The 17,575-nt window shown below is 28.1% G+C and overlaps 2 protein-coding genes across 3 annotated transcripts; both read left to right on the top strand.

The window, feature by feature from the left end:
- Positions 1-105: 105 nt before the first annotated feature.
- Positions 106-7,518, top strand: LOC105675620 (aminopeptidase N-like). Its single transcript, XM_012372901.2, has 12 exons — positions 106-286; positions 1,166-1,685; positions 2,138-2,599; positions 2,765-2,948; positions 3,208-3,361; positions 4,127-4,214; positions 4,535-4,923; positions 5,370-5,647; positions 5,887-6,077; positions 6,218-6,523; positions 6,650-6,719; positions 6,906-7,518. The coding sequence occupies exons 2-12, from the start codon at positions 1,180-1,182 to the stop codon at positions 7,050-7,052; spliced, it is 2,775 nt and encodes a 924-aa protein (XP_012228324.1). The 5' UTR covers positions 106-286; positions 1,166-1,179; the 3' UTR covers positions 7,053-7,518.
- Positions 7,519-9,119: 1,601 nt separating this feature from the next.
- LOC105675567 (glutamyl aminopeptidase-like) lies at positions 9,120-16,967 on the top strand. 2 transcript variants are annotated; one of them, XM_067355587.1, is made up of 12 exons: positions 9,120-9,270; positions 10,221-10,743; positions 11,408-11,869; positions 12,036-12,219; positions 12,474-12,627; positions 13,415-13,502; positions 14,127-14,524; positions 14,968-15,245; positions 15,466-15,656; positions 15,799-16,107; positions 16,230-16,299; positions 16,491-16,967. In XM_067355587.1, exons 2-12 carry the CDS (start codon positions 10,235-10,237, stop codon positions 16,620-16,622), a joined length of 2,775 nt encoding a protein of 924 aa, XP_067211688.1. In that variant the 5' UTR covers positions 9,120-9,270; positions 10,221-10,234; the 3' UTR covers positions 16,623-16,967. The 2 variants fall into 2 exon arrangements, with proteins under 2 accessions (XP_067211688.1, XP_012228236.2); XM_012372813.2 differs by having other exon boundaries at positions 9,123-9,288.
- Positions 16,968-17,575: the final 608 nt, after the last annotated feature.

The following is a 17,575-nucleotide window of genomic DNA, read 5'->3' on the forward strand; positions in this document are numbered from 1 at the left end:
AAGATAATCGGTTGTATTATATTGACATTTTTACTGATTTGCCTTGTTGACCAGTAATATAAACGTTTTTAACCTTAGAAGTTGTTTACACATCATCACTTATTGTAACGTCGAATATTGTGTCGTTCAGTTTTTCGGGGTTTTTCGAGAAGATAAGAGCTTCATGCAACCAATTGTTACAAAGTACAGTGCTTCAATTATCACATAATTTCATTGTACATGTGAAGTAAAACCAGAAAATTTGTGTATCGTCTTCTGAACATAAAATCAATGTATGCAACATAATGTAAGTAGTTTCGAACACAGGGTTTTATTTTCGCAAAAGGATAAAGTAAAAAATTTTCTATAATGTAAAATTTATTGGATTGATATAGACAAACTATACACAAATGTTAGAAATCAAATGCACTATAAACCGCGTTCATAGTGTAAATTAAAAAAAAACACTGTTTTTATTATATTTTAATATTAATTTATCGTAAATTTTGCATATTAATAATTCACTATTATAAAACATTTCAATCAAAATAATAAAAAGATATAATGTAGAGGTAATATTACGTTTAGACGTTTAAAATCGCAAATTTTTTGGCATTTAAGTTGTACTATTTAATTTGCATTGCATATTAAATATGAAACGTTTAATACTGTCTATCTACATTTTATTCTATACAATTTTTATAATAAATATTTACGGCTAATCTCAAAAATTAAGTTAACCGATACATTAAGTAACTGACTCGAACTAAGAAAAAAAATGTTTTCTGATTTTTATAAGATCTTTTGATTAGGATATAGCTAGTAAAGTTTGTTATATAGACGATCTTACAAACTGCCTACATAATACAACACATTCACTAACAATAACATACTTCTCAGTTTCTGGTGATCTTTCGAAAGAGATCGTTACAATTACAAAGCTATATTTTTCATTTAAACAATTCCCTATGATAATATGTTAACAAGAACTAATTATTAGAAAAAAAATATCATTTTAAGTTACTTTATTATACTATTTCAATGTAAAAAGCGTGGCACCAGAAATAGAGACAGTGTTAACATCATTTATTTTAATAAAATTAAATTGAAAATTTTAACGAATTCTGTATCAATATTTCACAAGAAAACTTTAAACTTTTAACAAATGCGATTTATGTTCTTATAGATACGTAAAACAAAATGGCAAATCTACAAGTGATATTAAAATGCGCACTAATATTGATTATCGCAACAGCTTTCTCTAACAGTCAATATTATTTGCCGGAAGAATTCAATTTCAATGATAAAAATGTACTTAATCCCTTTCCAATACACTACGACGTCGAACTGACACTCCAAGAGATTGACAATACATCAAATAATTACTTTAATGTCTCTGGCAACGTCTCTATCACTTTTAAAATCATCAAACCGATCATAAGCTTCGAAATAAATATAGCACAATCAATAAATGTACACACTAGCAGCATGGTTATGAAATCAGGAATAAAAGATGACTTTAATTGGACGACAAAACTCTATACAAATGAATTATCTTCGTATCAAGAGTTTGTTTTCACAGAGGTACTTCAACCAGAAATTTACATCATGACATTGGAATTTACTGATGCTGCACATGATAATGAAAAAGGATTCTTCCGTGTCTCTTACAAGATGCGTAAATTCCGACATGGTCACACTTTACAGTGAGTAAAAATAAAAATATTATACACAAGACACAATTATGCAATATTATTAAAAACAATTTAAATTAAACAAATATGTTATAATTAAATAACAGTCTTTTTTCTAATAATAATAAATGCTAACAATGCTGTTCATTTAAAGTTGTATATTTTACGGCAAATATAATAAACATTATTTTATATGTGACATGTAGAATATATATAAAACAAAAGTGCTACAATGCAGATAAAATAACAATGATAATAATAGAAAAGCATGATAATTGTAAATAATTTTTTTTGCCATTTTGTTTTTAAAAAATAATTTGGTTTATAATTTGCCTGCATATCTTTTTCATTCTCTTTCCCTTTTTCTTTTTTTTTTTTTCGCTTCTGCAATTTTTCTAATCTTATTTTTGAAACAATGGTAGAAAATTTATCATTATCGAAAGTATTTTATTAAAATATTATAGATGGTTGATCGCGACAAATTCCCAACCAAATGGGGTCCATCAAATGTTTCCCTGTTTTGAACAGCCAGAAGCTAGAGCTACCTTCAATATCTCTGTAAAAGTTCATAATAGGTACCAAATTTTATCAAATATGGGAACGCAACATGACCACTTTGTTTATCCAGATGGTATGCAAATAAAACATTTTGCAACCACACCTAGAATACCTGTTTATCAAGTGGCAATCTTAATATATAATTTTAACTATATTAACGAAATAAAGTATACACTACAAGACAAAATATACAGTAGAAACTCTGAAATGCATGTATATCATGCAAAAGATGTTATTGGAAATGTTACATTTCATTTACAAAGGAAATGGGACGATATAAAAAAGAAATGGAATCCAATCATAAATTATGCATTAATACCTGGTTTTTACTTTGATAGCGCGGATGCTTGGAGACTTGTTTTTCTTAGGTAAATTGAACACAATGATTTTTATACCTTATTGTTTTCATCAGTAATTAAAATTAAAACACTTTAGTCACATATTTTTATCTTACCATTAGTCTACGAAAATATTATTAATTTTGATATTTATAAAACAAATATAACAAAATTGCAATAACCTACAATTTTTAGGGAAGCTAAAGTCATGTACAATCATGAAATAGATACCTATGGACGTAAAATAGATGTGGCAAAGTTTGTAGCACAAAAAGTAGTGCGCCAATGGTTAGGTGGTATAATCAGCTTCTCTAACTGGTCGACCCTGTGGTTTGACGATAGTCTGGCTATATTTTTCGGAATAGATGCCGCTAATAAGGTTGTTTTACATTTTTAGAGTTTAAATGTGAACCAATAGAAGTCAATCCATACCATAAGAGAATAAACAATTTTTATATTACTTTCAATTCCTATAATTATATTGCACATTATTTTATTTTTATTTAATATAATTATTTTATTTTATTCAAAACAACAAAAATATTTTAAGCAATTCTCACTTAGCGACAGCGACAGTGCGTTTGTTTAAGGAAATATTAATTTTTTATTAATCAATGTTTATTAAAACTTTTCTTTAGACTTTTCCAGAATTGCAACTGTGTAATTTATTCGTAGTTCAAGATATGCATGATGCTCTCTATGTGGATGTTAATTCTTATATGAAACCTCTTTATGCAAAAGTCAGCAGTATTGAAATTGACACAACTCTCGGCTTTGCTCGTTATCTTAAAGGTAAAATTGAGATAAATCATTGCAATTAAACAAATTGTCTATAAATTTTTAATCTTTCTATCGTAAGAAACAAAATTTTTTTTGTGTATAATAATTTGCGCGTACTGTTCTTTCTCACATAATATTATTTTTTATTTATATTTTATGATGCATTATGGACAGTTTAAAAAAAAATCCGAACAAATTAACAAAAAGCAAAGTCATTCTTTCGTGAAATATAATATACTAACGTTGCTATAAAGTATAAAAACCATAAATAAAAATTGACACTTTTGCTGCAAAATCTACAACATTCGTAAACTTAGAGATAATTTTATAAATTTTATCTTCTGCGCTCCATGGATTTTTGTGCAATTTTTTCAGAGTTATTTCCACGCGCAGATTTGTAATGTGCATTGTACATACTTTATACGTATTAAGAAAGAACAAATGTATTAACTTGATTGATAATAATATAGTAGTATTGTTTATGCATATATATAATTTAACAATAAACGAAAAATTAAAAGAAAAAACTAATTTTTAAACAATCAATTATAGTCGGTAATTTTATTTGAATTTAATACAATTTTTGTGACAATACAAAACAAAGCTGACATGTCAAATAAAATACTAAAACTTCAAAAATTAAGCACATAAACTCTTGTTATGCACAGAATTATCATATATGTCAATTTATGATATACATCAATTTATGATATACATCATGATGTAATAATACAAATTGTTATATATTAATCAAATTTATGATATAAAATGTTCTAGCACCTGCTTTGATACGTATGGCGTATTATATGACGAGCATGCTGTATGATATATTTGAAACGGGTGTAAGTAACTATTTTAACAAAACGTAAGTAATGATATTATATAAAAAATATAAAATTATATACCATTTCAAATGTATATAAACAAATCATACATATTTAATTCACAAAATGTTTCTGGCATAGTTTCTATTTTATTATTCTTTTTATTATTTCCCAATTATTTTGTTGTATTATATTTTTTTCTACGAATAAATTATTCCTAACTTTCTTATAAATCTTTCTTATATCAACGTCAAACTCTTTGAAGAACTATTTGTCTTTTTTGCCATTATTATTCTTTTTCTTGATATAATCAAATTTGTTATTATTATTTATTATTATTATTAATGCTTTACAAATTTAGTTTTTATGAACCGCCAACACTTGCTGACTTTTGGAACACCATTCAAAGCGCTAGTGACGAACGCTTCGATACTTCTTCAAAGTTTAAGAATAAAACTCTGAAAGTAGTAATGGATACTTGGCTAGAGAACAATTATCCAATAATAAACGTGAAAACATTTTTAGAAGACGGTAAAGACATACTTGTAAAAGTAACACAAGAAAATAGTCATAAGCAAAATTGGCACAAATGGTGGATACTCATTACCTGGTTTACGGATAATTTGTTAAGTTATTCCGATCGTATTTCACCTTCACTCAGCAAGTGGTTACGCCCAGAAGACGAAATAAAAACTGTAACTACACTAGATAGCACGAATGGTTGGATCATCATCAATACAAAACGAACTGGTAAATATATAGATTAAATTGTTATATACGTTTTTCATTATTTTGTATAATTTAACTTTCCCGTCATTTAATTTTTTTATCCGTAGTTCATACTTTCGAATGCTATAATTTCATTTATCCGTTATGTAAACATAATATTATTCGATAAAATATAAATTATTTTATACTACTAAAATAAATCTTAGTTTATCGATATTGTTTATCATTTATATAAAACAAATTAGATTTACGAAAACAATTTTTTGTGCAATTTATTTTTTAGAAATGTTGTATTAACAAAAAATAATTTCAAAATTTATAATCTACTTTATGTATTTCTTTTATAAAATATTTAATTTCTTATACACCCACAATATATTTAAAAAACAGAAAAAAATTATTAATTAAAAATTTTTATATTATAAGTCGAAAATTTAAAAATCAATAAAATTTATATTTTGGAACAGGATATTATCGCGTTTTTTATGATATCCAAAATTTGCGAAGAATTGGATGGTTTCTGGAATCAAATCCTAAGGGTATTCATGTTCTCAATCGAGCTCAATTAATCGATGACGCGTTTTACTTCCTGCTAACAACTAAACTCGCTGCATCCAGGTTCTTCGATCTAACAAAATTTCTTGCACGAGATACGGATTATATAGCATGGTATCCTATGTTTAAAGCTTTAGAACACATGTCGCCTACTTTTGCATTTAATAGTAACAGAACCTGGGAATTTAAGGTATGAAGTATTAACAGATTTGGTCATATTGATTTCGGCAACATAAAGTATTACTTATGTCTCGTTGCATGAGTAATATAGATATTAAAACTTATACTGATCTATCTACTAAAGTTGTAACTTACGATATAGCTGCTGAGGAGAAATAATAATATTGAATTCATATATATATATATATATATATATATATATATCTTTCACAAGCTGATAAAAATTTTGCCTTATTTAATAATTTTTAGATGCACTTGCTGAACCTCTTAGAATCAGTTCTTGATAAAATAGGATACGAAGCACAACCGAATGAGGATGAACTTACCGAATGTTTAAGAGAAGAAGCAGCAAAGTGGGCATGTTTACTTGGTGGTACTGATTGCATAGCAAAAGCAAGTGCTAAATTAGATTGGCATCTCCAAAATCGAGAGGAGAACAAGTAATTCTTGTTATAATTATAATTCTTTTCTAATCTGATTTTTTGGTGTCTTGCGCAATAAATAATTGGATTTTCAAAACGGCAAACTAAATTTGCGGACTTGTCCTGCAGACGTTTTAATCTTATTCTGAATGCTGTAGACTTACACCAGGATGGAAAAAATGGACGTTCTGTACAGGCGTGATAACGGGGGACAGTTTGATTTGGCATAATGCGGCCCGCGCATGGGACGAAGAACGAGATGATGCATTGTTAGAGTACTTAATGTGCTCTGAAGATTATTATATCGCCACCCAGTCTTTCAGAACATTGAACGACGAGAGTATAATTAAACATTCACAACTCAAGGATAACGTCATGCATTATATGTATTTTCTTGCTAAGTATTCGAATCACACAATCATAATCGATGATATATTCGAGGAAATTTTAGAGAAAAGACCTAGGTAATTATGTTTTTTAAATTAATGTTTAAATATTGTTTTCATAATTATTTTTTATACATAACAATAACAAAAAATGACATTTGTTAGACGTGCTAATTATAAATTGCATCAATTTTGATTTTGCAGTGCAGTAACTGAGATTGCTGGATTAATTACTATTATTAATAATATATATACCACGGATGGACTTGACAAGGTAAATTTTACAAGTTAAATATTATAGTGTTGCGTAAGTTCTTTTTTATGAAGTATTTTTATTTTATCGTTGAAGGCGACACACATGCACGCGTTCGCGCTCTCACACACACAATTATGTGACGTCAATTATTTTGACATAAAAATGAATTAATTCTTGACAGTAAACAAAAATTATTTATTTTAGGTCGAGAAATATGCGACGGATAAAAAAACAGAAGAAGCTCTGCTGTCTATGATTTTAATTAAAATTGCAACGCGCAAAAGTTATTTCTCAAAAGTGGATAAATATGCACACATTATTACAAAACCAGTGAATGGTATGAATGATTAATCAATCAAATCGATAAAACATGACAACTGCAGTACACGTATATATTTATTTCCTTATGTAGTACAATTAGATTTTAATGTTAAAACTTGTAATAAATTTGTGCAGTTATTAGTCAATAAAATATTTGCTATTATAAAATTTTTTCTCCAAAGATCAAATTTGAATAAACCGGAAAAGTGAAAAAGTAAATTGTAATCAAGACATGGTATTATACTGAAATAAAAAGACTAAAAATTATAACAATAAAATCAAACAAATTATATGAGCACCTCAGAGATATACTATGTTAAGTCAAATAATTAAAATAATTACATAATTTTTTAGGAGAAGAATTTAAAGAGATTTTTTGCTCTTGATATTTTCTCAGTAAAATACTTTAAATAATGTTTTGTAGATTTTTTTGTATTCACAGATATAATATCAAACTTCGATATGTTTCAGAAAATAAAGTTATGTGATTACGGAATATGATTTTAATGTGACTTAACACTTTACCTGGTGAATGTGACTTAACTTTATACAGTCAAAATCTCTATTGAAATGAAAATATTCATTGAAAACATTTTCTATTTTGTAAAAATTGGAGTATAAAGTTTTCTGATAATAATAACATGATAATTTTCGAAAAAATGTGATTGAACATAATATACCTTTGAGATGCTCATATATTTAAATGTTGATCTGACATGTGTGTAGAAAAATGAGATAGATTGACGGCAGACAATCTCTGCACGTTTTTATAAAAATTAGTTTACTGGTGTTTTCTCTTATCTAATCAAGATGTACAGAACAACTGCTTTACGCCGGCCTGATTCGCGATTGTTTATCGAAAATTAAAATTACAGGCGCTATGCGTTGAGATACACGGTAGCGTTAGGGTATGTTTATATTAGAGCTGCAATAAAAACTGTAAAAGTGGCGATAAGAGCGATGATAAAAGCTAATCAAATCTATCCTTCGTTGATATGTTTATACTAGAGCTGTGATAATAGTATAGTTCTAGCCGTTAATTGAGGTCATTCGTTTCCATGAGTGATTTGGAAGAATTACTATTATCTTTAAATACTGTAAAATTGTTTATTGAAAATGTCTGCGTAAGAAACGTCAATATTCTGCGCATCCTATATCAAACGATATAAATTTGGAGAATTTCATCATTTATAGAATAAAATACTTGAAAAATATCTACAACAATTTTTTGAATATATGCGAAAATGACGATGAAAACTTTCAATTACATTTTGTCTAACAAAATTTAAAAAAACATGACGCAATTGTCATTGCTAGACCAACTCCATGTTTTCTATAGTCGATGAAAGTGTAGAAATACAAATTCGTCCTTCTCGACGCTTTTATCGCTGGTCAACAAATAAGCCTAGCCCTGCGCGTTGCTTCAATACAAACACTTGCATATAAATCAGTACATTGATTCTCACATTGATTAACTTAAAATATCATTGTCTTAATTTTAGCTAGATGTTACTTATGGTTATTGTATTTGTATGTTTCGCTAGTTTCATCTAATAAAAAATCTCTGTACTGTTGCTCTTGCTCAAGACTTAGTACAAAAATGACAGCAAACTGCTGTACTCAGTTTCGCTGCACCTCGATAAGAAACAGCAGCATCTGATGTCACTTCTGTTAACAAGAATGCTTCGGTAACTCAGTGATGCGATGTTTCCTACCGGGTTCCCGGTTCCCAAGCCCCACACAAGCGAGAAGCGCGTACATGTGCTGCGCAGAACGCTTTGCATAGCACATGTACGCGCTTCACGTTTGTGTCGGGCTCAGAAGCCGGCAGCCCGGTAGGAAACATTGAATCACTGCAAAAATAAATAAACATAAAAAATAATAACGATAATTTCTCATCAAATAAAATGTAAAATGTAAAACATATTGTATTAATAACTTGTATGTTTTCAAGCAAACGATTTTTAAATATGAAAATGATGATTAATCGAACAATTTAACTGACACTTTCACTGATTTGACTTGTCGACCAGCAATATAAACGTTAACGACCTTAGAAGTTGTTTACACGACACTACTTATTGTAACGTCGAATATGATGTCGTTCAGTTCTTCGGGATCTCTCGAGAAGATAAGATCTTTATTCCATTTGTTACAAAGTACTGTGCTTTAATTATCAAATAATTTCACTGTACATGTGAAGTAAAAATAGAAAATTTGTGTAACGCCTTCTGAACATATAATCAATGTATGTATGTAACATAATGTAAGTAGTTTCGAACACACGGTTTTATTTTCGCAAATACGGATAAAATTAAAAATTTTTTATAATGTAAAATTTATTGGATTGATATAAACAAGCAATACACAAATATTAGAAATCGAATGATCGAACGCGGTTTAAAGTGTACAATTAAGACTTTCTGTTTTTACTATACTTTAATATTAATTTATCGTAAATTTTATATACTTATAAATATTTATAATTTACTATTTTAAAACATTTTAATAAAAATAATAAAAATCATATAATTTAATCGAAATAATAAAAAGACATAATGCAAAAGTAATATTATGTTCAGACGTTAAAAATTGCAAATTCTTTCGCATTTAAGTTTGTACTATTTAATTTGCATTGCATATTAAATGTAAAACGTTTAATACTGTCTATCTACATTTTATTCTATACAATTTTTATAATAAATATTTACGGCTAATCTCAAAAATTAAGTTAACCGATACATTAAGTAACCGACTCAAACTAAGAAAAAAAAGTTTTCTGCTTTTTATAACATCTTTTGATTAGGATATAGCTGGTAAAGTTTGTTATGTAGACGATCTTATGTACGACAAACTGTATGTAGACAAACTGCCTACATGATACAACACATTCACTAACAATAACATACTCCTCAGGTTCTGGTTATCTTTTGAAAGAGATAGTTACAATTACAAAGCTATATTTTTCATTTAAACAATTCTCTATGATAATGTGTTAACAACAATTAATTGTTAGAAAAAAATATCATTTTAAGTTACTTTATTATACTATTTCAATGTAAAATGCGTGGCAGAAATAGAGATAGTGTTAACTTTATTTATTTTAATAAAATTAAATTGACAATTTTAACAAATTCTGTATCAATATTTCGCAAGAGAACTTTAAGCTTTTAACAAATGCGATTTATGTTCTTATAGATACTTAGAACAAAATGGCAAATCTACAAACGTTATTAAAATGTACTCTAATATTGATCATCAAAACAGTTTTCTCTAACAGTCAAGATTTATTGCCGAAAGACTTCCAGTTTAATGACACAAATGTGCCTGATCTCTTTCCAACACACTACGACATCGAACTGACATTCCCAGACATTGAGAATATATCAGAAGATTACTTTAATGTTTCTGGCAACGTCTCTATTATCTTTCAAGTCACCAAACCAATCATAAGCTTCAAAATAAACGTAGCACCATTCATAGATATACTTGCTAGTAACTTAGTAATGAAAGGCAAACCTGAGGATACTTTTGATTGGACGACAAAACGTTATACAAATGAATTATCTTCGTATCAAGAGTGGGTTTTTAGAAGAAAACTTGACCTAGGAATGTACAACATGACATTGGAATATGAAAATCGTGCAAATAATAATGAAAAAGGATTCTTCCGTATCCCCTACAAAATGCATAGTTTCTACATAAAAGACAACAAAACACAGTAAGTAAAAATAAAAACATTAGACACATACAATTATGTGTAGGCGGCTAAGGGGTGTACTTCCGAATGTCTCCTACTCTCGATCGACCTGAAATTTTACACATAAATACTATTCGATGTGTGGAATAAAGTGCGCGTGGTTCCAACTGACACGCGTATCGAAACGAACAAGATACACAGGGCCTCAAGTATAACGCGTATAAACTAAAATAACAAATCGATGATTCTAGATGGCAAAAGCCTACATATACAATATTATAAAAGCAATTTAAATTGAACGGATATGTTATAATTAAATAAGTGTTTTTTGTAAAAATAAAAAATACTAACAATTCTGTCTAATTAAAGTTACATATTTTACGGCAAATATAATGAACATTATTTTATGTGACATGTAGAATATATATACAACAAAAGTACTATCATTTATAAGATAGAAAGAAAGTGATAATAATAGAAAAGCATGATAATTGTAAACAATTTTCATTTTTTTGTCATTTTGTTTCTAAAAATAATTTTGTTTATAATTTGCCTGTTTTTCTATCTCATTCTCATTTTCTTTTTCTTTTTTTTCCTTTTTTTCTTCTGCAATGTCTATAATCTTATTTTAGAACAATGACAGTAAATATATCATTATCAAAAGTATTTTATTAAAATATTATAGATGGTTGGTCGCAACAAATTCTCAGCCAAATGGGGCCCATCGAATGTTTCCCTGTTTCGAACTGGCAGGATCTAGAACAACCTTCAATATCTCTGTAAAAGTTCATAATAAGTATCACATTTTGACAAATAATAGAACGGAATATGCCTACTTTAATTATCCAGATGGCCTGCAAATTAAACGTTTTACAATCACAACTAAAATATTTGCTTATCAAGTGGCAATCTTAATACATAATTTTAACTACACTAACGAATTACAGTCAACACTAGAAGATAAAATATATAGTAGAAACTCGGAAATAGATATATATTATGCAAAAACGGTTATTGAAAATGTCACATTTCTTTTAAAAAGTGAATGGACAAAAATAAATTCTTTATGGAAACCAGTTATAAATTATGCATTAATACCTGGTTTTCAATATGACAGCGCGGACGGTTGGAGACTTGTTTTTCTTAGGTATATTGGACACAAAAATTTTCTTTATTTTATTGTTTTTATTGTTTTTAATAATTAGAGATAGAACACTTTAGTCACACATTTTTATCTTACCAAAAATATTATTAATTTTGATATTTATAAAACAAATATAATAAAATTGCAATAATCTACAAACAATTTTTAGGGAAGAAAAAGCTATCTATAATCAAAAAATAGATACTTATGGGCGAAAAATAGCGGTGGCAAAATTTGTAGCACAAAAAGTGGTGCGCCAATGGTTAAGTAGTACAATCAGCCTCTCTAACTGGTCAAACCTGTGGTTGGACGATGGCATAGCTATATTTTTTGGAATGGATGCCGTTAATAAGGTAGTATTATAATTTCAGAGTTTAAATTTGAATCAATATAAGCCATTCCATATTATAAAAGAATAAGTAATTTTTATATCACTTTTTTAATTTTTGCAATAATAATACATTATTTTATTTTTATTTTATATTCAATTATTTTAATTCAAAACAACAAAAATATTTTAAACAGATCTCACTTGGCAACTGCGATAGTGTATTTGTTTAAGGAAATATTAATTTTTTATTAATTAATGTTTATTAAAACTTTTTAGACTTTTCCAGAACTTCAAATGTTAAATTTGTTCGTAGTTCAAGATATACATGAATCTCTTCATATGGACACTGATTCTTTTATGAAACCTCTTTATTCGAATGTCAGCAATTTTGAAATTGATACATCTTTTTACTTTGCCCGTTACCTCAAAGGTAAAACTAAGATAATTTTGGAATTAAACATTGTCCATAAAATGTTAAATGTAAATGTCATCACGAAGTTAAAAAGTGAAATGAATACTGTTGCATAGTATTTATACATATCTTATTGTAAGAAAAAATGACCATAATTTACGCATACTGTTCTTTGTCACATGATATTATTTATTTATATTTTAGTGGACAGTTTTAAAAAAAAGTTTACATAAAGCAAAGTTATTCTCTCGTGGAAGAGAATACTAATGTTGCCATAAAATATAAAAATTATAATTGAAACTAAAAATTGACTTTTGCTGCAAAATCTACATTAGTAAACTTATGGATAATTTTATAAATTTCATTGTCTGTGCGCCATACATTTTAGCGCAATTTTTTCAGTGCAATTAAATCCACGCACAGATTTGAAGTGCGCATTGTACGTACTTTAAACGTATTAAGAAAGAAATGCATTAACATTATTAATAATAAGACAGTAGAGTAAATTAATATATATATATGCATACATACACATACGTACATACAAACACACACTTTTAAATTTATGTCAAATTTAAATAAAATTACCGACTATATAATCGACTGTTTAAAAATTAATATTTTTTTCATTTTTAGCTTATTATAGCCAGTTATAGTCGGTAATTTTATTTGAATTGCACGGAATTATCACATATATATATATATGTATCAGCTTATGTTACAAATAATAATATATAATAATAATATATAATAATATAAATTATCATATTTTAGTCAAATTTATGATTTATGTAAATTGTTCTAGCACCTGCTTTGATACGTATGCTGCATTATATGACAACTATGGAATATAATATATTTAACGACGGTGTAGCTCTCTTTCTAACGGCAACGTAAGTAATTGATATTGTGAAAGTATAATGTTACGTTTTACGCACTGCACACTCTTTCTTTCAACGATATTATTAGCTTTTCCCTTTTTCTTCTTTTGATAATTTCTTTGTGTAACAATATCGTGGGAAGAAAGAGTGTGGAGTACGTAGAACGTAACAATAAACCGTTTCAACATATCGTTTCTAACACACACACACACACACACACACACACACACACACACACACACACACACACACACACACACACACACACATTTTTTTTTAAACGTAATAATATCAGCCACATTAATAGAATAACTATCGATACACATACACTCATACCAATACACACCCATATTACACCTCTTCCTCCCTCCCGCACCACATACATACACTGAGCCATGAATCTATTCAATAATTGACTATGGTTATATATAAATGCCTATACAGTTAAAAAAGCAATCTGTGTACTGTAGATAAAGGTCCGGTTAGACCTAAAATAGCAACTTTCTAATGACGCTAGAAAAAAAACTGTCCATTTTTTTACACTTTTTGATGAAGACTTTTGATCAGCACCTCATAAGCTACAAAATATCATAGTTTCAGTCAATTCGACTAAAACCACTTTTTTTATATGATTAGTGAGGGGTCTTTTAGTTATTATATACAGTCAACAATTAACGACTTTTGGAAGTGGATCCAACATGCTGACAACAAGCATCTGGACACAAAGTTTAAGAATAAAACTATAAAAATGGTGATGGATACTTGGACAGAGAACAATTATCCAATACTATGGGTGCGAACACAATTAGTCAATACTCGAGACCTAGTTGTGAAAGTATCACAAGAAAATAGTCATAAGCGTAATTGGCACAATTGGTGGATACTTGTTACCTGGTTTACGGATCATTTATTAACTTATTCCAATCGTATTACGCCTTCACTCAGCAAGTGGTTACATTCAGATGACAAAATAATAACTTTAACGACTCTAGAAAGCGTGGACAGTTGGATCATTGTCAATACAAAACGATGTGGTAAATATGTAGATTAAGTTGTTATATACAATTTCTATTATTTTGTATAATTTAACATTTAATTAATTATTTTATCTGCAGTTCTTTTAGTTTCGATATAATTTCTCTTATCAGTTATGTAAACATAATATTATTCAATAAAATATAAATTGTTTAATAATACTGAATCTAAGATAAGTAGTTTATTATTTATCTAAAACAAATTAGATTTATGACAACAATTTCTTGTGCAGTTTGTTGTGCAGTATTGTTTAGCAATGTGGTTTAAACAAAAAGAAATTCCCTAAAATTTATAATTTATTTCATGTGTGTCTTTTATAAGATATTAAATTTTTTATACGCACACGATATATTTTAAAAACAGAAAAAAATTATTAATTCAAAATATTTTTTAATTATAAGATAAAAATTTAAAAATTAATAAAATTTATATTTTGAAATAGGATATTATCGCGTTCTCTATGATGTAGAAAATTGGCGAAGAATTGGATGGTTTCTGGAGACAAATGGTTCACGTATTCATGTTCTCAATCGCGCTCAATTAATCGATGACGCGTTTTACTTCCTGCTAAAAAAGAAACTCGATTTATCCGTATTCTTGAACCTAATAAAATTTCTTGCGCGAGATACGGATTACGTAGCATGGTATCCTATGTTTAAAACTTTGGAATACATGTCGCCTATTTTTGCATTTTATAGTCATAGAACCTGGAATCTTAAGGTATGAAGTATTAACAGGTTTGGTCATATTGATTTTAACAACATAAAATATTTTATCTCGTTGCATGTATAACATAGATATTAAAATTAATACTAATCAAAGTTGTAACTTATGATATAGCTTTTGAGGAGAAATAATAATATTGAATATATATATATATATATATACAATATCTTTCACAAGCTGATATAAAATTTGCATTGTTTATAATCATTTTTAGGTGCACTTGCTGAACCTCTTAGTATCACTTTTTGATCAAATAGGATACGATGCAAAACCTAATGAAGACAAACTTACCGAATGTTTAAGAGAAGAAGCAGCAAAGTGGGCATGTTTACTTGGTGATGTTGATTGCAAAACAAATGCAAACCAGAAATTAGATTGGCATCTCCAAAATCGAAAAGAGAACAGGTAATTCTTGTTATAATTATAATTTTTTTCTATTCTGATTTTTTTGCGTCTTGTGTATTAAATAAAACTGGATTTTCAAAACGGCAAACTAAATCTTTGAACTCGTTCTGTAGACGTTTTAATTTATTTCCGAATGCTGTAGACTTTCACCAGGATGGAGGAAATGGACGTATTGTGAAGGAATGGTAATGGGGAATAGTATGACGTGGCATAATGTGGCTTACGCATGGGACGAAGAACGTGATGATGCATTGTTAGAGTACTTAACGTGCTCTAATGATTTTTATATCGCTCTCAATTCTTTCAGAACATTAAAAGACACGAGTATAATAAAAAATGCACAACCCAAAGATCATGTTATACATTTTATGTTTTTTCTTGCAAAGTATGCGAATCACACAGCCATAATTGATGATATGTTAAATGACATTTTAACAGATGATAGACCTGAGTAATTATGTTTTTTAAATTAATGTATAAATATTCTTGGCATAATTATATTTTATACATAACAATAAAAAATGTCATTTATTAGATGTGCTAGTTATAACAGCATCAATTTTAAATTTGCAGAGCAATAAGTGAGATTACTGCATTAAGTATTATTATTAATAATATATATACCACGGATGGACTTGACAAGGTAAATCTTACAAGTTAAATATTATAGTGTTGTGTAAATCCTTTGTTATTAAGTATTTTTATCATTTTATTGTTGAATGCGATACGCCTGCACGCATTCGCGCTCTCACACACACAATTACATGACGTCAATTATTTTGACATAAAAATGAATTGATTCTTGACGGTAAACACAAAAATTATTTATTTTAGGTCGAGCATTATGTAAAAGAAAGAGAAGATCTACGCTCTATGATTTTATCTAAGATTGCAGAACGCAAGAATCAATTCTCTAAGGTGGACATTTATGCACACGTTATTACACAACCAATTATAGATATTTAGGTGAATGATTAATCAATCAAATCGATATAACTTGACAACTGCAATGCATGTATTGAATATATTTATTCGCTTATGTATTATAATTCGATTTTAATGTGAAAATTTTCAATTTTATGATGTTATCTTATTTAAATTTATCACGTATACAACATAGCTGCTTAAAAGCGCGCATGTACTTGTGTATAATTTTTGAAGCGTTATCAATTCTATAACAATGTTACAAATGTTCGAATTTATAACACTGTTGAAAAAAAGAACAGAAATAAACGTAAGGAGAGGAATGAAAGATACAGAGAAATAGAAAAAACCTTTCTAAAATATATTATCTTTTTATTCGAACAGCAATTACAACACTTTAACTGCCATTTTTCTTTACTAAATTACATCAGTGGTATTTATACTTTAGTTTTCTAGTTATAAAAGTTTGTTCAAAAACGATCTTTTTGACTAGTTACGCTTTTTGTCCCATCAATAAATCGTTTAGCATTTATAAGTTCTTGCAAAACGAGAATCTGTAAAATCTGAACGCAAACAGCACAAATGGTACTATCGTTGGAAGTACACGTAAGCATCGACCAACTCATCACAATGAACATACTATTTTATGTGATAACTGGCGATGGGTAGGCATGCATTGATAAACATGCAACACGTTGCATTATTTATCAAATTCATCTAGAGAATCATCAAATCCTAATTAAACTCTTTATACCCCACAAACATAAAACATGATATCTTTGGTCTACAAAAATAAACAAGTATATTACAAAAATATTCAAGCTTATCTACGATATTATCTTTGTTGCAAAGAAAAGGTTCATTGCTTCCAAATGTTCAATGTAAATATAATCATCATATATTTCGTACATATACTCTTTATTCAATGCTAACAAATAAACGAATTTTATTTGGACAATAGCAAAATAGTAGAAAAAACATCAATTGTGAAATTT

The sequence above is a fragment of the Linepithema humile genome, chromosome 5 (assembly GCF_040581485.1).
Source record: "Linepithema humile isolate Giens D197 chromosome 5, Lhum_UNIL_v1.0, whole genome shotgun sequence".
NCBI lineage: Eukaryota > Metazoa > Arthropoda > Insecta > Hymenoptera > Formicidae > Linepithema > Linepithema humile.